The following is a 23,466-nucleotide window of genomic DNA, read 5'->3' as shown; positions in this document are numbered from 1 at the left end:
GTGGAAGGGAGGAAACCGGATGGGAGCCTACTATAGAGGGTCCTCTAAAAGGACTCACCCAACAGGGGATCGAAGCAGATGCTGAGACTCACAGCCAAACTTTGGGCAGAGTTCAGGGAGTCTTAAGGAAGAAGAAAGGGGTGGGAATAGAAGGACATGGAGGGGACAGGAGCCCTACAAGGAGACTAACAAAACTAAAAGTTCTGAGCCTAGGGGGTACATCAGAGACTGATGCGCCAACAGAGGACCATGCATGGAGAGGACCTAGACCCCCTCCTCAGATGTGCTCCTCAGATGTGCCCCTGCTCAGATGTGGCCGATTGGCAGCTCAGTCTCCATGTCTATCTCTGAGTGAGGGGAGCAGAGGCTGCCTCTATCATGAACTCAGTTGACTGCTCTTTGATCACTTGCCCCTGGTGATGCGGCCTTGCCAGGCCACTGAGGAAAAGGATCCAGGCAGTCCTGATGAGACTTAACAAGCTATGGGCAGATGGCAATAGTGGAGAACTCCCCCTTTCAGTGGACGAGGGGAAGGGGGTGGTAGGAAGCATGAGGGAGGGTGGGACTGGGAGTCATGGGGGGGGGGCTTCAATTGGGATACATAATGAATAAATTGTGAAGAAAAAAAGCACAAAGTACATAACTAGGTTGCTGAGATGGCTCAAGTCGCACTTGCCACTAAGAATAAACCTCAGGTCAATTCCCTGGAGTCAAGTGATGGAAGGAGAATATTGACCCCTTCAGGTCCTCTGAAAATCCCATGTGCATGTCATGGCATCTGAGCATGCACGCACATATACATACATACAGTGTATAAAAAACTTCAAAAGTACATTACCAGTTCTGCCTGTTCTGTGTTACAGTTTAATCAAATGTTGTGTAGGCCTAAGAATGGGACTACATCTCACTTTTATTTGTTCCGAACATGCCCAAACTAACCCTTTTGTCATATAAAAATCCTTCCTCAAGCGTCTGTTTATTCTGAGCCTGAGCTTGGCCATGTACCCTTTCTTTCTGTCTTCTGTGTGGCCCCTTTCAGTCTGGGTTTGTTGTAATTGGAGGCCACCTTTTAATTGTAAGTGTTTGCTTAATTTTACGTGCATGCGTGTACGCCTGAGTTTATGTCTCTGTACCAGGCGTATGACGAGCCCAGAAGAGGGCACTACATTCCTGGAACTTGAGCTACAAACAGTTGTGAGCTGCTGTGTGGGTGCTGGGAACAGAATCTGAGCCATTTTAATAAGTTTTGTGATAACTTGTGTTACTGGGACCACTTCTGTCTCCTAAATTCACTGATCTGTTTTCAGAGGCACTCATTGATACTTCCTAAAAACTCTGAAATCTCTGTCAATACCCCCTCCCCAGTGTGTGTGTGTATGTGTGTGTGTGTGTGTGTGTGTGTCTGTCTGTCTGTCTGTCTGTGTATCTATATCTTTCTGTGTGTGCAGAAGCCCAGGCTACAAAGACAAGTCATGTATAAGAGTTCTGATACTACTATGCTTCAGGCAACCCTGGTACCAGCTATCAAACATGAGAGAAGACTCCCTCAGCCTTTGACCTTTTCAGCTCTTCCACAGGCAGAACACTGTGAGGACAAGCCATGCTAGGCCCTATCTGAACTCTCCATACGTGGAAACTGGGAGTGGCAATAATTAATGTTGCTTTAGAGATTTTAGTATACAGCAATAGGTAAGATACTCCTGTCTTAATGAAATTTGTAATTTAATGGAGAAGATAAATGAGCTGAATAAACAATTTTCTCAAGAATAAATAGTGTCTTTTATGTATCTACCAGGGAAATCTAAGCAAGTTTGGTGGTTGAGAGTAATGTAACCTCGTATTGTGAAAATGGTCACTATCTCCTACAATTCCGTTTTCTTAGCCCAATGCCTGGCCATGGTGGTTGCTCAAAAATGTTGCATAACCTACTGTGGTTGGTTAAAATTAGTTTCCATGTAGCAGCCTTCTTTGTCCGGTATGTTCTGGCAGATGAAATTATCAAGCAAGCAGGCTTGATAATTTATCCTTAGAGCCGAAGGACAGCTGACCTTTCCTGACCATCAGTCTCATCTCCCTTTTTCTCTGTGTATGTTGCATCTCAGTGATGAGCCAGAGTGCCATTCTAAGGCTGACTTTCCATGGAAATGGAGGTTGACTGGGCACTCATTCCTAACAGTCCTCATAAAAGAGGTTATATCACTGCATGGACAGGGATGTTGTACGGATGTGTACGTCAGGACCCTAAGGTGAGACCCTGCCTCCCTCTTACAGCAGCCGCAACTGGGAATCTGGATCTCTCCACCAATACTGTCACACGATCTGCACATGGACAGCAGCAGCCACTCCAGGAGTTGTATGCTAATTACAATTGCAGATAAGATACAAAAGCTCAGTTAAATGTGATTTTCAGAAAAACAGCAAATTGTTTTGTATGTTTTCTTTCACTGATTATTGGAAATTCAAATGTGACTGGGCATCCTGGGTTTTTATTTATTCAACTTTGCAAGTTTAAAATTAATTAGTTAAAACAAACAGCAAAAAAAAAAAAAAAAAGGGGGGGGCAGGAGGTGGTGGTGGTGGTGGTGCAAGTTTTTAATCTTAGCACTTTGGGGTGGGGGCAGATGGAGGAAGTTCTTTGTGAGTTCAAGGCCAGTCTGGTCTACAGATTTCCAGGACTGCCAAAGCTATACAGAGAAACCCTGTCTCAAAAAACAAAAACACAAACAAACAAACAAAACAAAAAACTTTGTCCAGAAAATATGAAATAATTAAAAGAAAACAATATGTCAATGATGGGGCTGAAATGGGCAGAGTCAGATTAGGGGCATGACTCCAAATCCTTTATGGCCACTCAAGGCTTAGTAACTTCCTTTCCTTCATAGCCCAATAAACTGAAAACTCTCTTTTTACTGAATTCACGTGTACTCAAACTGATGCAGTTGGTCCTGCCTCTTTGTTTGATCCAACAGAAGCACCAAACTAGTTATCTCTACCTCGCTTTCATTACAGCAGAACACGCTGGAGAGGGTATAGAACCGGGGGTCCAGGTCAGCCATGGCAGGAGCTGGGTTGAACAAGGTTTGCACTGCAAAGGAATGGGAAAGGGGCTTAATAGTTATCATTTAAAATATTTACCTTTTTACTTATCTTTTTACTTATCTTTCAGGTTAGATCTGAAGTAATGTTAGTATGGCAAGGTGTATGTACAGACAGTGAGAAAAATCTGAGGGCCATCATTTTTGCACTCACCAGATTAAACATCTACTAAACCACAGATACAGAAAGGTTTGAGATCACAGGCTCCACTAGTATCAATTTTTTCTTATCTCCATTTCCTTTATTTTCATTCCTTACCATTTCGGCTTCAAGAGCAAGCTGAGTCAGATATACAACAACGTGATTATATAGTTCAGGTGAGAGCAACAAGAACATTAACGCAAAAGTGTGGTACGTAAGGACATGAATGAATTGGGATGGAATGATGAACATACTTGTAGGTTAACTGAAGTGCTTATCTGTGGGGCTGGTCCACAAATTCAGTTTTCAGGGAAGAAAAAAGGGACAGGACAAAAAAACAGCTAAGAATTCGAAATTTTTCTGGTAGTAACAGCATGTAGGAAAATGAGGCACATGTGTATATTCTGTGTGCCTATGTATGCTCAAAAATAGGTTAAAATTACTCATGCCAACATACACACATGCACTCACAAACACGCACATGCATGAGCACCCGCCCACATCCACACACATCACCTTCTATTCTTGGCTTCTGGGAGTTACCTGGAGTTAGACTAAGTTCTAGCTCAGATTAGACTACTGCAAGAGAAGGAGGGGTGGGGAGATAGAGAAGAGAAGGGAGAATGTTACAGCCATTATCATACCGACGGAAGTGCTTTCCAGAGGAGAAAAGCAAAGCTTGGAGAGATGAGGCCAGCTGCTGATGTCATACTCATACCCCTGGATATGGTTAGGCTAGGTCATTTGGCTTTGATATTAGGGTTTAATAATCTTTAAAGTAGCAACATATCTAGACCAGGGCTCTGTTCAAAGCAACACATTATTCCGGTACAACTGCATAATTTTTCACAACAGTTTTTAGTGTGAAATTCCGCAGATTATTTTAAAGGCTTTAGAAATTCCACTTGCAAAATGCTCCGACTCTGTGACAAAACAGCTAGGTTGGTTGGGTTTCTTTTATCAGCCGGGATCCAGAGGTTCACAGGCTAAATAATCCCACCTGATTAGTCTTCAGTGAAATCTTTTAGCTGCGGTTCTTAGAGACTGTTCCAGAACAATGGTTACAAATTTGTTTACACAACAGGAGAGCCTGTTCAGATGTAGTTTCCTGGGCTCCACTTCCGGGCCCGCTGACTCAGAATCTTCAGGGGAGCCACACAGTCAGTTTCTCTAGGTGGCTATCATAGCTGGCTCACCATCCTGCTTGTCCTGGGGAGATGCTGATCGGCTCACGGCGATGGAGACCCCATTGCTGCAACACTGTGAGCATGTCCGTCTTGCTTCTGTGCCTTCTGAGGTCTTCCTACGGCTGGGTCTGCTAGTGGTCTTCACCGGCAGAGGCTAGCAGCATCGCCACGTTTTTGTTATTTTAGACTTTACGATGTCCTCCCACAAGAACTCTGTGTTTTTTCTCCTGCTCAGAATTTTTGTACAGGGCAACTGTTTGGCTTAAATTAGAAGATGCATGTAAAAGCCCTATGTAAACTATAAAGTGTTGTCCAAATATAAAGGATTATTACTGTTATTATACTGTCCTGTGCACACAGATGACACCCACGCCTGTCCACCCCTCTTCTGCCTTCTGATAGAGTGTGTAGCCCACCAACAACCTCTCAGTGGTTTTCTCATGTCTTTGAAGGGTCACAGATGTCCATTATGCATGAATGTCTCAGGGCCTGGCATTCACGTTTTAGGTTTTCTGAATAGCACTGGAGTAGTCTGGATGAGAATGGGCCCCCATAGGCTCCTATGCTTGAACCCTGGGTTTCCAGCTGACGGAACTGGGGAAGGATTAAGAAGATTAAGAGGTATAGCGCTGTTTGAGGAGGTGTGTTTCTGGGGGTGGGAATTGAAGTTTCAAAAGCTCTGCCATTCCCAGTTAGCTTTTTCTCCCTCATGCCTGTGTCCACACTGTGAGCTCTCAGCCTTTGCTCCAGTACCAGGCCTGCCTGCTGCCATGTTCTCTAACCCACTGAAACTGTAAGCCTCAAATAGACTCTTGAATACGCTGCTGTCTTAGTCAGTGTTCTATGGCTGTGAAGAGATACCACGGCAACTCTTACAAAGGAAAGCATTTAATTGGGGCTGGCTTACAGCTTCAGAGGTTTAGTCCATTGTCACCATGGTGGGGAGCATGGTGGCATGAAGACAGGCATGCTGCTGGAGAAGTAGCTGAGAGTTCTACATCCAGTTCGGTAGTCAACAGGAAGAGAGTGCCACTGAGCCCGGCTTGGGCTTCAGAATCCTCAAAGCCTACCCCAACCGACACACTTCCTCCAGCAAGGCCATGTCTCCTAAGCCTTTCAAATAGAGCCATTCCCTCATGACTAAGAATTCAAATCTGTGAGTCTGGTCATGGTATCTTATCACAGCAATAGAAAAGTAATTAATGCAAGCATATTGCTCTGTTTCCCTTGATCATTAAATTGAATGCACTTGCTCAAGCATTCCCCAGTCCTTGAGCACACGTACTATGTCAAGCTATCAGCAACAAAGATGCAGTAAGCTTTCCTAGAGAAGTTCCCTTTGTTCCTCCAAAGATCCAGGATCTAGCAATTCCTCTCCTATACTCATCCTCCAGAAGGTGACAAGCCTACAGATGAGAAATATAATGGTGCTCATGCTGTTGCTTGTGGTAGAAAAACAAAGGAATTCTATGTATCTATCCAAGGATATGTAGGATTCTACATATCTATGCTGGTCCACATTAGATTGGCTGGTCCTTTTTTTTTTCTTGGTCTGCATGACAAATATTCTAAAGTTGCTAAAAAGAGTGATGCTTTGTCAGAGAACTATTTCTATACTTTATTAACCAAAAAGAAGGCAGCCTTCAGTCAATCCTCCCTTCAAAAAGAAAACAAAGCATGACTATATGTGTATATGCTTGTATAGAAGGGAAAATGTCTGAGTGGTTACTCACTAAACTCATGGATGATTAGTTATAAAGACTGGGAATAAATCTGACTGTATATTCAGTGTTGTACTTCACAGAAAGACCTCATTCTTTGAACATTCACAGTATCTTTTACCACTGAAGAAATGAAATGCCACCAACACGTTTTCAACAATCGTGGAAGCTAAATGATGGTATATGTGGGCTTCCCAGGCTATTCTCCCTGTCTCTATATTTGCAATTTTCTACAATGAGAACAAATGTTAAATAAAGTTACATTGTGTTTCAAGTATCGGTGGCTGGAATGAGGAACTCTATAACTCAATTACCATGAATATTGCATAAAATCAAGCAAATCTTATTTGCCTGTATTTCATGGGGGGGGCATTTCTTCCAACTGTCACTGGTTATGTAAGTGCAGCGTTTGATTTGTGGTTTATGGTACCTAAGCTTGGGGTAGAAGTGAAAATGCTCTAAGGAAATCACTCTTGTTGGCTGCTGCTACTATAAATAAACAGAAACCCTTTATCAGGATGAAGAAACATGAGGAACTAGTGGACACAGGTAGTTAAAAAGAAGTACAAAGTTTTAACACTTAAGGTGGAAAAGATGTCATCCTGGGACCAGGCACAACCAGAGAATGACTTGGAGCTGCAGAGAGGGTGACATCACACAGAAGTAACTGCCATTCATTCCAGAGGGAGATGCACCAAACTCCTGGTTATCTAAGCACACACCGGTGGCTGACACAGGAATGTTGGCCAGGAGTCTAGTGGAGCAGCTGATGGGCTGGGAAATGGCCTGGAAGGTCCTGCTGAGGAAGAGAGGATGGCCATTGAAGAATACACTGAGAATCAGGGTGTTGTGGCACATGCCTTTAATCCCAGTATTTAGGGAGGCAGGAGCAGGCAGACTGCTGTGAGTTCCCAGCCAGCCTGGTCTACAAGGCGAAAATGAGTCCAGGACAGCCAAGGCTACACAGAGAAACCTTGTCTTGAAAAACAAAAACAAAACAAACAAAAAGAACTGAGAAATATCTCAGAGGAACAGGGGATTAAAGTCAAAGGAGCTATGGAAGAGTGGGATCACCCAAGAGTGGATTGGCTGTCTCTCCACTGAAGGTTCTTTTTTTGGGACTTGAGCTGTAAGACAGTTCCAAGTTTGGCCCACGTGTGGCAATGTTATTGCAAAACTCCACATGGCTAGCCACCAAGTTCAGTTTGCCAAATGGAAAAGGGCTAAAGTGGCATTAAAAGACACTTTGTATCATACCTAAGATTTAATCTTGGCGATCTTACAATCTCAATTATTTATAATTGTTCCTGTAATGTTCCATTTGCTTTGAAATGGATATAAAGACCAGACCCAACACGAACAGTCTCCCCACTAGCAGCCCTGAACTGTGACCCTCTGGGGACTGAGTTTGCTGTTTCTTTATCTGACGGTGCTAGTGCTGTGTCTAAAAACCACAGCTTTCCTTTGGGTAAAGCCAGGGAGAGTCTTGAGACAGAGTGTTCAAGACAGAGCTTTTCCTCTGCATTTTAACAACTGGTAGGTCATGTGGTTCTACAATGTGCAGAACTAAAATTTGCTACTTGTAAGGGATGGACGGGAGGTGTGAGGAAGAACTCAGATGATGAAGGGGCCGTGTTGCCTCAGGGGTGACAGGGCACTAGTGCTGTCTGCTGTGTTCTGTGATCAGTCCAGAGATTGTGAGAGTTCCCAGCCCATTTCTCCTGGTGGACAACAGAGACATGGGGGCGGGAGGAAGCAGCTGACTTTCTTCACTGAGGTTCCCTGTTTGCTAAGTGATTCATTCCAAAGTCAATACTATTCTTCATCATTCCCAAACGAGTGCTCTCCTTTCATTCTTGTCCCACTGGGACTAAAGACGCACCAAAACACACACACACACACACACACACACACACACACACAGACACACTCAAACACACATTCACACAAACACTCAAGCATACACACAAACACATACACAAATACACATACTCAAACTGACACACAAACACATTCACACAAACACTCATACAAACACACACACAGTCACACACCCACGTACTTACACACACACACGTACTCACATCATTCACACACACACACACACACACACACACACACACACACACAAACCCGATTCCCACTCCCCCCCTTCCTGCAGAGTCTGAGCTGCATCTGACTGGTATTTACCAATTAGGGTCCACTGACTGGTCTAGAGAGAGCTTTGTGCCTGGAGGCATCCTAGGCAGAGGCGAGTGGGTGTGTGTCCCCACCGCTAAACATGCTCTACGGTGCCTTTGCCTCTGCTTCCTGAGCACTTGGTTCACATGCTGGATGGTCTTACGGTCTGTGGACGGCACTGTCTGGAGATGCTCTTCTCAAAGGCTGAGTTCCTCAACACCAGGGCCACGTGACACACTCTAGAGTGTGCTCTAGGGGACAGCAGCTTTTTGTTGTGGAGTCTGAAATCCTGTTGTCCATTCTCATTAGAAGTGGGATGTTAGCTGGGCATGGTGGTGGCACACACTTTTAATCCCAGCACTTGGGAGGCAGACGTAGGTGGATCTTGGTGATTTTGAGGGCAGCCTGGTCTACAAAGTGAGTCCAGGACAGGCAGGGCTACACAGAGAAACCTTGTCTTGAAAAACAGAAAACAAACAAAAACAAGTGAGATGTCGATTGAGCTTTAACCCTCCAAGTCTCAGCTCCATCCCTATCAGTCTGAGAGAATTATGTAGCTGAAGATAACTTTGAACTTCTGATCACCTGCCCTAGCCTCCCACGTGGTAGGATTCCAAGCATGCAGCAACATGCTCAGCTTACTGTAGGGTTTCCTAGGATTGAATGTATTAAAAGAACTTTTTTTTTTCTTGACAAATTTAGTGATGTGTTCTTATAGTCAAAAGAATGGACTTTTTGCCAATATTTGTGCATATTTAAAAGGAAGTATATTGCCTATTTAGTGAATAAATATTGAACTATTCAGTTTTTTTCTTTACAGTCATCCTTGACTCTAGAGGATTTGATTTATAATTTTTGACATTACACTAGTGAGAAAGCATAATCATAGGACTGTTCTGTTTTTCCACTTTCTTTAATTTTTTTGTTTTTTTAAAATTTTTTTATATGAATTACAGTTTATTTGCTTTGTGTCCCAGCTGTAGCCCCCTCCTTCATTCCCTCCCAATTCCACCCTCCCTCCCTCAACTCCTCCTTGCCCCTCTCTAAGTCCACTTATAGGGGAGGTCCTTCTCCCCTTCCATCTGACCCTAGCTTATCATGTCTCACCAGTACTGGCTGCAATGTCCTCCTCTGTGGCCTAGCTAGGCTGTTCCTCCCACGGGGGGCGGGCACTGGGGAGGTCAAGTAGCTAGCCATAGAGTTCATTCCAGAGACAGTCTCTGTTCCCCTTACTAGGGAAGCCACTTGGATGCTAAGCTGTCATGGGCTACATCCAAGCAGGGGTTCTAGGTTATAACCATGCATGGTCCCTGGTTGGAGAATCAGTCTCAGACAAGCCCCTGTGCCCAGATATATTAGGTCCTTGTGGAGCTCCTGTTCTCTCCAGGTCTTACTAACTCCAATTATTTATTTATTTATTTATTTGTTACAATTTATTCACTTTGTATCCCAGCTGTAGCCCCCTTCCTCATTCCCTCCCAGTCCTGTCCTCCCTCCCTCTTCTCCTCCCATGTTCCTCCCCCAGGGCACTGATAGGGGAGGTCCTCCTCCCCTTCCATTTGACCCTAGTCTATCAGGTCACATCAGGACTGGCTGTATTCTCTTCCTCTGTGACCTGGTAAGGCTACTCCCTTCTCAAGGGGTGGGGGGTGTCAAAGAGCCAGCCACTGAGTTCATGTCAGAGACAGCCCCTGTTCCCCTTACTAGGGTACCCACTTGGACACTGAGCTGCCATGGGCTACATCTGTGCAGAGGTCCTAGGTTATCTCCATGAATGGTCCTTGGAGTATCAGTCTCAGAAAAGATCCCTAGGCCCAGATTTTTTGGTTCTGTTGCTCTCCTTGTGGAGCTCCTGTCCCTTCCAGGTCTTTTTATCTCTCCTCTCTTTCAAAAGATTCCCTGCACTCTGCCCAAAGTTTGGCTACGAAACTCTGCTTTAATACCCTGCTGGGTAGAGTCTTTCAGAGGCCCTCTGTGGCAGACTACTGTCCTGTTCTCTGTTTTCTCCATCTTCTGAGGTCTATCTTGTTTTACTTTCTGAATGAGGATTCAGCATCTTACCCAGGGTCCTCATTCCTCCTTAGCTTCTTTAGGTGTACAAACTTTAGTATGATTATCCTATATTATATGTCTAGTATCTACTTATAAGTGAGTGTATAGAAAAACACTTAAAGAAATTCTCAATGTCCTTAGTCATCAGGGCAAGGCAAATCAAAACGACCCTGAGATTTTACATCACACCCATCAGAATGGCTAAGATAAAAAAACTCAAGTGACAATACATGCTGGAGAAGATATGGAGAAAGGGGAACCCTCCTCCATTGCTGGTGGGAATGTAAACTTGTACAGCCACTTTGGAAATCAATCTGGCACTTTCTCAGACAATTAGGAATAGTGCTACCTCAAGATACAGCTATCCCACTCCTAGGCATATATCCAAAATATGTTCAAGTATACAAGGACATTTGCTCAACCATGTTTGTAGCACCTTTATTCATAATAGCCACAGATCTAGAAACAACCCAGGTGTCCCTCAGTTGAGGAATGGATAATGAAATTGTGGTACATTCACAAAATGAAATACTACTCAGCAATTAAAAACAAGGAAATAATAAATTTGCAGGCAAATGGTGGGAACTAGAAAAGATCATCCTGAGTGAGGTATCCCAGAAGTAAAAGTTGTAAGCTATAAACTACATATAAGCACAAGCTCTTAGCACTTCCAGTCTTATGACAGAGTAGCTGCCCTTATCATGGTTCGGCTCTCCACAGATTCAGTTACCCATGATTAGTGTCACCAAGTCCAAAAATATTAAATGGAAAAATCTCAGACATTATAGGTCATCAGTTATCAACTTCACACCATTCTGAACCATGCAGTCAACTCTCATGCCATCTTGATCCACCTCCCTGGGATGTCCATCATCCTGCCATCTTCCATGTGTGGCTTTCTATTGTTAGCCAATTAGTTATACTGTTTAGGTATTGAAGTGCCTGTGTTCAAGGAACCCTTATTTTATTTCATGATGGCTCCACAATACAAGAGTAGTGAGGCTGGAATTCAGATATGCCAACACTTTGACTTTAGTGAAAAAAGTCAGGTTTTTACCTCATGGGGTAAGAAAAAAAACTATATTGAGGTGGCTAAGATCTGTGTTATGAACAAATATACCCATTAAAATGGGAGAGAGGATTAAATAGTACTAGTTTTGACACTGTACCTTAAGATGTGAAAGTTATGGCCATACTATGTGAGGAGAGCTCATTAAGATGCAAAAGTCATGAAGGAGGTCAGCACTGTGGCGGTATCTCTTGGGGGTTAGATTAGATGGATTACTGTGTAGGAGATACCATGAAGAATTAATGCTGAGGTACCCTGGATCTTCTTAAAAATATGAAGTGGGAAACCAGGCATGTCAGTGAACACTGGTAACCTATTCAACTGGAAGATAGAGGCAGGAGGATCAGGAATTCAAGGCTGACACAAGGCCTTGTTTCAAAACAAAACAAAACAAAACAAAACAAAACAAAACAAAACACACAGACAAAAAGGTAAAAGTAAGCTATGTGGCCAGCTGCTTACACCACCCACCCCTCTTCTTGATGCCTCAGGACCCTCGGCTTCTCAAGAGGAAGAGCTGGGTGGCAGGCGACAAGGAAACGTTTCTGGACCCCACTGGAATGACAGGCAGGTCAGGCAGGCTGCCTGTGCGTCAGGGTGACTCTAGTGTTTCCTTTGGAGGGTCTCACCTGTGCTGGTTGTACTGTCCTCCACAGGCTAGGCAGGCTGCAGGGAACTAGAGGAGGGCTGAGGAAACAGTGCTGTCTGAGGAGCATGGGACAGAAGGAAAGAGCTGCCATGAGAATACGAAGACAGGAGAAGAGCAGTGTGCACACAGGATTCAATTTTTTTGTTTTGTTTTTCAGGATAGGGTTTCTCTGTGTAGCCTTAGGTTGTGATCGCTTTGTAGACTAGGCTGGCCTTGGACTCACAGAAATCTACCTGCCTATGCCTCCCCTTGTGATGGGATTACAGTTGTGTGCCACCTCATCTGGCTTGGCTTTTTATTTTTGAGATGGAGCCTTATGTTAGCCCAAGCTGGTCTTGAGCTTCCTATGTAGTTGAGGATGACCTGAACTTTAAAAAAGTGTTTTCAAATATCACTTTTATTCTGCTTGAATCTCACTCAGAAGACGAAATAAAATAAACATCTGAAATAGATGGAGGAGGGATCTGGGTAGGAGAGGGGGTGGGGAGGGTAACAGGATGGGGATCAGGTGTGGGAGGACTGGGAGAGAATGGAAATCTGTGGGACAGGGGAGTATCTTGGGAGTCTGTGGGGGTGACCCTAGCTGAGACTCCCAGGTGTGTGTGTGTGAGTGTGTGTGTGTGTGTTGGGGGAAGGAGCCTGAAGTCACTACCTCCTGTAGCCAGGTGGGACTTCCAGTGGAGGGCGGGGACACCAACCCACCCATAAAACCTTCCACCCAAAATTTGTCTTGCCTACAAGAAGAATAGGGATAAAGAGGAGCAGAGATTGAGAGAATGGTTAACCAATGACTGGCTCAATTTGAGACACACCCCATGGGACCCCCGACACTATTAATGATACTCAGCCATGCTTGCAGACAGGACCTTAGCATAAAGTCTTCTGAGAGGCTTCATCCAGCAGCTGATGGAAACAGATGCAGAGACCCACACCAAACAATAGGTGGAGCTCTTTTGTGGAAGAGTTGGGGGAAGGATGAGGGAGCCGGAGGGGTCAAGGATATCACAAGACCTACAGAATAAACTAACCTGGGCCCATGGGAATTTACAGAGACTGAACCAACAACCAAAGAGCCTTCATGGGCTGGACCTAGACCCCCTTTACAGATGTAACAGATGTGCAGCCTGGTCAATATGTGGGTCCCCTAACAATGGGAGTAGTTGCTGTCTCTAACTCTGTTTCCTGCCTTTGGATCCCTTACCCCTAGCTGAGTTTTCTGTCAGGCCTCAGTGGGAGAGGATGTGCTTAGTCCTACTGCTGACTTGAGGTGCCAGAGTGGGCTGGTACCCCTTGGGGACCTCCCCTTCTTTGAGAAGGAGAGGTGGGAATTGGGGAGGGGTGTGTGAGGGTGGAACTGGGAGGACAGGAGGGAGGGGGCTGGGATCAGGCTAAAAGTGATTAAATAAAAATCACATTTATTCATTTATTGTGTGTATGTCGCTCTGTGTGTGTGTCTGTGTGTGTGTGGTTACCTGCACATTCCTACAACAGAGCCTACGTGGGGCTCAAAGGATGGCTGTGGGAGATTATGCATGGCACTCTTTTTCTGCTGTTTGGAGCCCAGCTGGGTCATCTCACTGACCTGCCCTTGAACTTCTGACCCTCCTGTCACCACCTGCCAAGTTCTGGGATGCCAGGTGTGCACCCCCACACTTAGTTCATGCAGCACCGGGGACCCAACAGCGACCTGTGCAAGCAAGGTAGCTCTCCCAGCTTGGCTACCTCCAGCTCCAGACTGCTCACCACGAGCATTGGGCTCATCTGTGACACTTCGAGAAAATGGAACCAAATGGATTTTGGCTTTGAATTCTTTCTGACAGCTTTGAGTCCATTAAAAATACAGTAAATGTCAGTGAGAATTTGCCACAGTATATTGTTTTGCCAAAAGGAAAATTTGTTAAATCAGTATAAACAGTGTAAAATTCTCTACAAAATCATTTCCAAGATTTATTTTCCTTAAAGCAGAACCGGACTGATTTGCTTATTGTGGGGGAGGGGTGTGCACACCTCCCGTGGCACACAGGTGGGTGTCAGCTGACAGCTTGCAGGAGTTGGCTTTTCCCTCCATGATGTAGTTCCCAGGTATTAGTCCCAAGACATCAGGCTTAGTGGTAAGTGTCTATACCCATTAAGCCATCTTGCCAGCCCTCAGTGATATATTTTCCACTCACTGTCATGCCTCATGACATGAAATATTTCAGGAGAAATCATGTACACAAAGCACACATATAAACAGACATGTGCCATACACATCTATTCTGTCCCTAAGCCACCCTGAAAGAGCCTGATATTGTATATATTATATACAATATACTATATTACAGTATATACTATATACTGTATATAATATATATATACATACACACACATAACAACAGTATATACTATACTGTTGTTTTCTTTCTTATTTCACAACTTGCTGGGAAGTTTTATTAGGGGAAGTCAACGTAATTCTCTGTTTTTATTATAAATCACCTAACTATTGCCACAACATCAAACAGAGGCCATTGTGTTGACAGGGGGTACTTTTTGTCTTGAGCAAATGGTGGCACATCAAGGTAGTATCATTATTTTTGAGGCAGGGTCTGGCTCAGGCTGGCTTTCAACACCTTATGTAGCCCAGCTGACGTCAAACACATGGTCTTCCTGTTTCTACCTCTAGAGTGCTGGGGTTCCAGTTCTAAGTTAGAGAGAAAATGGACTGGAAAGAAGAAAATTGGGACTTGTTTGCAAGCATGGCATCATACTTGGCTTCATATCTTATTTCATTTTATTCACAGAACAAGTCTACAAGACCTATTTCTATCTGTGTTTTACAGGCAGGGTCAGGAAAATTAGCTAATTTTGCCAGGACCCTAAACCTAACAAGGGTTAAAAATGGGATATTTTCTCACCTAGGCAATGAAGGGAAAAGGAAACAAACTACCGGGATTAAAAAGATATGCTCACACATTATTTGTTGCAAGGCCAAGAGAGGGAGGAGAGAGAAATCTCGGCTAGTTGTGTGCTAACCCCTGAGAAAGCCTCATCATACATTGCTGCCCACTTGGGTCGGTTTGAACATTTTCAAAATTGAAGGTAAAACAAAGGAGCCAGATGATAGACATTGACAACATAGCTGCCATTATATACAAATAATCTCTTGTATAATGAAAAGATGATAGAATTTTAGAAAAAAGTTAGAAAGAGTAAGTTTTCGCTTTTGTGAGACAGGGTATCTTGGAACTTGCTCTGTAGACCAGGCTGGCCTTGAACCCACAGCGATCTGCCTGCCTCTGCCTCCTGAGTTCTGGGATTAAAGGTGTGGGCCACCACACTTGGCTAAGAATAAACCCTTGACTCCTACGAACAGGAGACAGTAGGCAGTGGGAAACAGCCTTCTACTTTGGTTGCTACCTTGCTGCATGTTTCAAAGGCTTCAGTTGCTCTTCGGGTCGTTTCTGCTAACTAGACTCCAGATTTTATATTTGGGGATATCGGATATGCTACTCATGTTATTTTTACCCTATTTGTGAGTTTTTCTAACATTATCAAGAACTACAAGCCGGTGAATCTCACAGATGGAGGAACGAATATTTTACTACAAAGTAATGTTTTACTCAACTTGAAAGGTTAACTTTAATTAAGACAGTGATAAAAGCTTTCACAGAAAGAGTGACAAATCTGTAAAATTACCTCCGCTGCTGCGGGCCATTGTTAGAGCTTCCAGAGAAGTTGCTGGGCTTATTTCTAGTTGGCAGATCATCACTTTGGCTCGGCTAATGACACTGGCTGCCTTCTTCAAGTCTTCAGTATTCAAAAGCAGATTTGCTCCAGCCACTATGACGATGATATTCTGGCCTATAAAGAAATTCTACATATTTATACTCAACCAAGCAAAGCCAAGCAGTGATATGCTGCATGTGAGCCATCCTCTGAAGGCTTTATACAGACTGTTTGAAGAATTTATCTTAGCATTTCCAGGACATTCAGTTTAGTTATTGTCTTCCAACTGTATTCTTTTGGGCAACATTTCTGTGAGATTCATAATATTCTGATTGTTTTTCTTTTTAAAGGAGAATAGACTCTTGCTATATTTTCCAGGCTGGCTGTGAGCATCTTCTCAAGAGCTCCTCCTGCCTCAACTTCCTGAGTAGGTGGAACTATGGGTACATATCACTATACCTGACTTACTATGAGCACATAATCATTTTACATTTATTTATTTATTTTGTGCATATGTGTGTGTATGCATGTGGGTGCATGTATACCATGGGCGCATATGTGGAAGTCATAGGACTCAATTTTTTCTTCCTGCCGTGTGGGTTTCAGGAACGGAACTCTTGTCTCCAGGGATCTGCCTGCTGAGTCATCTCTCCAGCCCAATTATTATGATCACATTGAATAACATTTTAAGCATATTTTCTGAATTATTATTCTTATAAACAAAGAATAAATAGTTGAGAAATGATATACAACCTGTCTTCACAGTTCTTTTTTTCTATGTGAGATGGTTAACACATTCATTTGGTAAAGACTGTGAATTCTAAATGATGGGTACCATTGAGTTGAGTTCAGGGAGGAATTAAACCATGCAGAATGCTCAAAGCAAATGCCCCACTGTACACGAGCAGTTCATGTGTGTGCCATGTTCTTCCCCACGGTGATACTGACACCATAAACACAGTTTTTACTACCTAAAAGATAGAGAATATATGATATAGATGATCTTTTACTTTATTTGGCTGGTCCTGTACAGATCAAACAAAGAAACAGCACTAAGGATTTGATATACTCTCATGACCTGAGCCCACTCCGTACAGTCCTTGTACATACTCACACAGGAGTGGATGGTGATGCGCCTTATCTGGAAGATGAACTCTGTGTGTGTGTGTGTGTGTGTGTGTGTGTGCTCGAGCATGTGCAGAGGGCAGAAAAGCTTAGATATTGTTCTTCATGTACTAACTGCCTTAAAAAAATCTTTTCTTTTGAGGCAGGGTCTTTTAACTAGCCTGGGATGAGTCAAGTAGGCCAAGGTAGGGAGCCAGGAAGCCAGGATCTGCCTGTTTCTGCCACCTTGGATCTGGGATTTTGCAAGCATATGCTCTCATACATTGCTTTCCCTCCCTCTTTCCCTCCCTCCCTTCCTTCCCTTCCTTCCTTCCTTCCTTCCTTCCTTCCTTCCTTCCTTCCTTCCTTCCTTCCTTCCTTCCTTCCTTCTTTCTTCTCCTTGTCCTTCTTTTATGTAGGTTCTGGGACTGAACATAGTTCTCCCAAAGTACTGTGGTGACTGAACTATGTCTGTAGCCCCCAGGAAATGAACTCTTGAGAGGCGTGCTGTCCGGCATTAGATTCACAATAGTACATGTGGCATGACATTTGAACTATAGCTGAATTGAGATGCACTTTAACTAGACATATATATTGGGCTTTAAATTTAATAATAAGGAGTAACATCTCACTATTTTTATGAAAGGATTTACTTATTTTTATTTTTTTGTGCATTGTCATACTGCCTGCATGCATGTCTGTGTGAGGGTGCCAGACCCTCTGGAACTGGAGTTATAGACAGTTGTGAGCTGCCATGTGGGTTCTGGGAATCGAACCTGGGTCCTCTGGAAGAGCAGTCAGTGCTATCTCCCCAGCCCCTATTTCACTATTTTTAAACATACATTTATTTATTAATTTACTTTCTCTCTATTTATTTATGTGTTGTATATGTTGGGGTGTGTGTCTGCCACAGCTCACATGTGGAGGTCAGAACAACTTATGGGGATTGGCTCTCTCCTTCTACCATGTGGGTCTCAAGAACCAGCTCATGTTGGCAGCCTTGGCAGCAGGAATCTTAAGGCAGTTGAGCTGTCTCTCTGGCCTCACTAATTTAAAAAAAACATATTGAAAAGTTTTAATTTTAAAATAAATTTAACTACATGTTGAAATGATAATATTTTGGATATACTAGGATAATGCACATTGTCATAATTAAATTTACCTATTTCCCCTTTCCTTTTAAGAACATGGTTCCTGGACAATTTAAAAACTGCATGTGGCTTGCATTTTCTTTCTATTGGATAGCTCAGCTCTGAAGGAATGAGTCGCAGCAGGCACTTTTTAGTGCTTCGGGCTGCTTATGCAGATCTTGTATAGACATGACCTCAAATTACCTCTCCACACAGAACAAATCCTAGCCTATCATCTTACCACATGTGTGTTTGTTGGCCATGGGGAAAACTTAATAAAGTAGGGACAGTTCCATACAAACCCAACCTCAGTCCTGGAAAAATGCAAAGAGCCCACTTGTTGAAAGACTTCATCTCTCCTTCTTCTTCCCTAGCAGTGAGCTCATTCTCTCTGTTGGAGTCAACTGTAGCATGACATAATGTGCATTTCTGGACAGGCTTTCGTGGCTGAACAACAAGCCTAAGACCACAACTGTCCACGAACAAAGTAGCCACGGACATGTGGCTAGCTCAGTCATGCCTTCAATCTAACTTGCCAAAATACCACTCACCACTTTGTCTGGCCCTCCTGCCCCAGCATTTGAAGGAGCCAATTGTTCCATTTCTCTGTATTTATTATTATTTTTAGACAGTCTCACTCTATAGCCTAGGCTGGCCTTGAGATCCTTGTAATCCTCCTGTTTGAGTCTCTTGAGTGCTGGAATCACAGATTTTTATTGCCATGTTGCTGCAAAATCTATACTCCAAGATGTTACTGTACTATAAACCAGGCAAGGTTTACCATAACAGACATTCAATATATAAATTAACTTTTTGCATTGAAAGATTTTGGTTCACAGGAAAGGAAGAAAGAAAAACTCAAGTCATTCCTAGAACACAACATGAAGTTTAAGATCAGAAATGATCTTCTTTTGGCAGTTATCATTTTTGATGTAATAAATTCTATATTATATTATTACATCATCAATAGTGATATATAGTTAATAATAATATGATTAATAATGGTATATGATTAATAGTAATAGGTTTTCATTTTATGGTCAGAATGAAAACTTAATCTACTGTCTTTACTACTGTAACTTCAGAATTGCTAGAGTTGAGTTTAAAATGCTGCATCGTCTGTTTAACATGAGCATACAGAGAACACTGTGAGGGGCTTGAGATGTGGCTCAGGTTGCAGAGTGCTTGCCCAGCATGCACGAACCCCAGGCTTAGCCCTGAACACTGCATAAACTGGGCATGATGAAGCACACCTCTGATGCCAGCACCTGAAAGATGTAGGCAAGACTATCAGAAGTTTGAGGCCATTCTGGAATACATGAGTCTTTGGCTGCAAAACAGAAAGACAGACAAACAGATATATCCCAAAAGAAACAAACTGCAAGCCTGAAATCCTAGCATTCAGAAGGCTGGACAGGACTATTACTGAGTTCAAAGCTAGCACAGGCTACAAATAACTCCCCTCATGAAAATGTTTATATGTAGTCAGTATATTAAGTAGAAAATCATTAAATATTATGTGGAAATACTGAATGAACAATTCTTGAAGTGAAAAAATTAACATGTTTTAAATTGCATGCCTTTCTGGGTAGCATGATGAAATTTCACACCATCTGATTCTGTCTCACCTGGGATGTGAGTCATCTCTTTGTCAACAAATTATGTACAATGCCTGTGTATCCACTAGCTACAGGTCGTCACTTAGATAGCCATCTTGATTGTCAGATGGACTGCTTAGATATTGTAATTCCTGAATTCATTTAACCTCTACACGGTAGCCTAACAGTATGGTAGAATGCCTCAGTCACTCACCTCACTTGATCGCATCATGTAGGTGCCTTGTCATCTCACATCATCAGAAGAAAGTTGAGCACAGCACAACAGATCTTTTGAGATGGATTACATTGACATAATATTTCCTACACTGTATTGTTATAATCATTCTATTTTATTATTATCCTTATAAATTTCTTTTTTTTTTTTTTTTTGAGACAGGGTTTCTCTGTGTAACCTTGGCTGTCCTAGACTCACTTTGTAGATCAGGCTGGCCTTGAATTCACAGCTATCCACCTGCCTCTGCCTCCCAGAGTGCTGGGATTACCAGAGTGTGCCATTGCTCCCGGCTTCTTATAAATTTCTTACAGTTTCTAATTTGTAAACTAAACTTTATCATAGGGGTATATATATATATATACATAAGAAGAAAAAAAAACATTGTATAGCAAGATCAGGACTACTGGCAGTCTTAAAATGTATTCCTTTACACAAGGAGGACCACTGTATACATCAAAGACATATTGCTACAGATCCCAGCACAGCCCACAAATACACTAGATTCTATCCTGCATAGTCAAGAGATGGCTGGTCTTTCTGATTACTGACTTTAATTTATAATTTAAAAAAAAAAAAGTAGATTTTTCACACTTTGAACAGTTGGCAGATTCTGAACTCTCAACTTGAAAGTAGTTATTGTTTTGTTTTGTTTTCTGTTTTGAGGCATGGTCTTGCTAGGTCTGGCTGTCCTGGCACTCTCTGTGTAGACCAGGCTGGCCTTGAACTCACCTTTACCACACCCAGCTGCAGTTACTGTTTGTAAAGGTCATTATTTTAACTATGGTAAAGCCTCATGGCAGAACTGGGTACATTGACTTTTGAGGTTTGATTGCTGCTTAAAGAGCAGACAAAACTGTGCACTAATGATGAGTTAGAAGCAATTACTTGCTGCCATTTGCTCAGTAAATAATCTATAAATACACGTCATCAAACTTTGTTTTGCGTCCATTTACATTTATTTACTTAGCGGAAGGATAATGCAAATGACAGTGAGTACTTGACTGTTTTGAGAAGTATGTGTCAGTTCTGAGCTCCGGTGAAGGTTAAAGGGGGCACGACAGGATATAGATCATATCTGGAAGCATCAACCATGCTTCATATATACTAGATGGAGCATGTTACAGATGATCAAGGAGAGGCCTATAACTTAAGGGAAACGTTTTTCATTGGATTGGAAATGCCATGCCTCAGGTCTTGGAGCAATGGGTGTGGTAAGAGGCCAGTAGGACTGGGGTGAAATTGTTGTTTCCAATCTAGTTCTGGAATGAACCATCCATCTGAGGTAGTGACCCTCATATTCGAAGCACATACCTTCATTATTGACAATTATAGAGGCAGTTCCTGTAGCAGCATCTCTGGTCTGATATGTAAATTCTACAAGAAAACGAAAACCACAATCATGTTAATGCAGCCTGGCATGGATAATTTATTTCAACAATTTCAATGTGACACTAATTCTTGGAAAAACTTTTTAACCTTTAACCATCTGGAATGAGTTTTAAAAAAATAAGTAATTAGTGCTAATTTATACCCATCACCTATACAACAAGGAAAATGGGCATCATTACATTTAGTGGCACCTTCTCTTTGCATTAGTAACAACCCATTAAACGACCCACACTTTTTACTCCTTAAAATTGTTCATAGTTGTATACATATGCGTTTTTTAGAATAACATATTTCTTTTCTTCACTGTAAAAAAACATGACAGACTTGAGATAAAAAAAACAAAAGGTTAAATGTTTAAAATGAGCTTGTTTGAATTTCTTCATTTTTGTAAGCTTTGTGTTTCATCCAGAGCTGTGGTCTGGCATGGAAACAGATGTTGATCAGGAAGCCTCTGATGGCAGCAAAGAGCTGTGGGCTGGAGAAGGACAACCTGACTCCACTCTGGCCCCAGCTCTGGCCTGCTGTGTGCTCTTGAGAAATACCCAGAACCTTGATGGTCTTTGGTTTTCTCTTCTGCGATTATACTTCATCCTGACAGCTCCTATGATGGCCTTCAGCTATATCATTCAGTGATTTTTCTTGAAACATCCTTTATGAATATAGCACCTGTTTTTCTTTGTCACCCGCCTCTTAGCCATTAAATGAAGATTTGTAATGGCCTTTGATTTCAATCCTATCTGGAATGAAATATTAAAATGAAAATATTAAACAAAGTGGTGTGTAAAGCCTCTCTGGCCACCAGGGGAGGATCTACTAATTATATTTAGCTTTCAGTTTTTCTGATAATAGGACCACAGAAGAAAATATAAGCCAGGTGTGGTGGCACATGCCTGTAATCTTAGCACTTAGGAGATTGAGGCAGGAGGATTGCCTTGAGTTTGAGGCCAGTATAGGCTACATAGTAAATACCAGCTCAGCCAAGATTATATAGTGAGACCCTTTCTTAAGAAACTAAAAACAAAATAAAAACCCTAAAGAAAGTTATAAACATTAACTTTAAAAAGATGAGGTTTTTACCTGTAGAAATATGATTTTGTCTTAAGTTTTCTATGTAATCATTGCCAAAAGAATCTTTGCCAACCTGTACCAAAGAAATGATGAGCATTAGACCTTTTATATTTAGTAAAATGCTACAATGTAGCTTTTAGAATATTTAGCATTTTCAAAGGGCGTATCTGCACAATACTTCATAAGACTAATTAATCTTCTTACTGTAAGATGCTAGACTAGATTTCACAGTGGTTATGTTCTGTAACCCTATTTTACTTATATCTCACCTAAAACATGAAGCACACGTCTATGTGTCCCTTGCAGCCTGGTGCCCGAGGGGATCAGAAGACAGCTTCAGGTCTCTCAGAATGGGTTACAAACAGTTGTCAGCTGCCTTGAGGGTGTTGGGAGTTGAACTTGGGTCCTCTGAGAGAGCAGCCAGTGTTCCTATTGCTGAGCCCTATCTCCAGCCCAGCATCAGTTTCTTGAAGGCAGAGCTGCCCCAGAGCTGCACACACTCCACAGGCATTGCTTTGCTGTTTTAAATCTGTCTTTATAATTCTTCACCTTCAAACCTTGTACGCATTCATCATTCATTTACATTTCTGGACTTCAGTTTTACAAAGCTTATGGTTTCATGCTAATGTGGATGGGGAAAAGCCCGCAGGGCCTCAACCCTACACAAAGAACTATAGGCAACTATTCAGAATGGGAGAAATAGGTGCTGGAGAGATGGCTCAGTGGTGAGGAGCACTGTCTGCTCTTCCAGAGGTCCTGAGTTCAATTCCCAGCAAACACATGGTGGCTGACAACCACCTATAATGGGATCTGATGCTCTCTTCTGTCATGCAGGGATACATGCATGTATAAAGAAATAAATCTTAAAAAAAAAAAATGGGAAAAATAGTCTTCACCCGGGAAGATCAACACCAAGTGTTTAGCCCTGAAAACATACATACACAAACAGTATAAAGGCTGAGTAGGATGTATTTATGAATTTGTATGTATATACATACATATATATGTACACACATGTGAAAACAATACATACATACACACATATATGTGAAAACAATACATACATATACATACATACACACATATTCATATATATATGTGAAAATAATGAAAAAAGTGGTCATGAACTTGAAAGAGAGCA

At 42.4% G+C, this 23,466-nt stretch overlaps 1 protein-coding gene across 3 annotated transcripts in view; it reads right to left on the bottom strand.

Moving 5' to 3' along the window:
• Rbks (ribokinase) overlaps positions 1–23,466 on the bottom strand; it is an 88,932-nt gene that overhangs the window by 36,633 nt on the left and 28,833 nt on the right. For all 3 annotated transcript variants that reach the window (XM_060364772.1, XM_060364786.1, XM_021635445.2), the window contains exons 3-6: positions 22,335–22,398; positions 21,180–21,242; positions 15,772–15,936; positions 2,994–3,085 (exon numbers count right to left, since the gene is read on the bottom strand). In XM_060364772.1, coding sequence (XP_060220755.1) covers positions 2,994–3,085; positions 15,772–15,936; positions 21,180–21,242; positions 22,335–22,398 — 384 coding nt within the window. The remainder of the gene's footprint in view (positions 1–2,993; positions 3,086–15,771; positions 15,937–21,179; positions 21,243–22,334; positions 22,399–23,466) is intronic.

Source organism: Meriones unguiculatus, chromosome 1 (genome assembly GCF_030254825.1).
Source record: "Meriones unguiculatus strain TT.TT164.6M chromosome 1, Bangor_MerUng_6.1, whole genome shotgun sequence".
In the NCBI taxonomy this organism is placed as follows: Eukaryota; Metazoa; Chordata; class Mammalia; order Rodentia; family Muridae; genus Meriones; species Meriones unguiculatus.
Note: the sequence above shows the minus strand (reverse complement) of the source record. Positions and strands in the feature narration are given on the sequence as shown.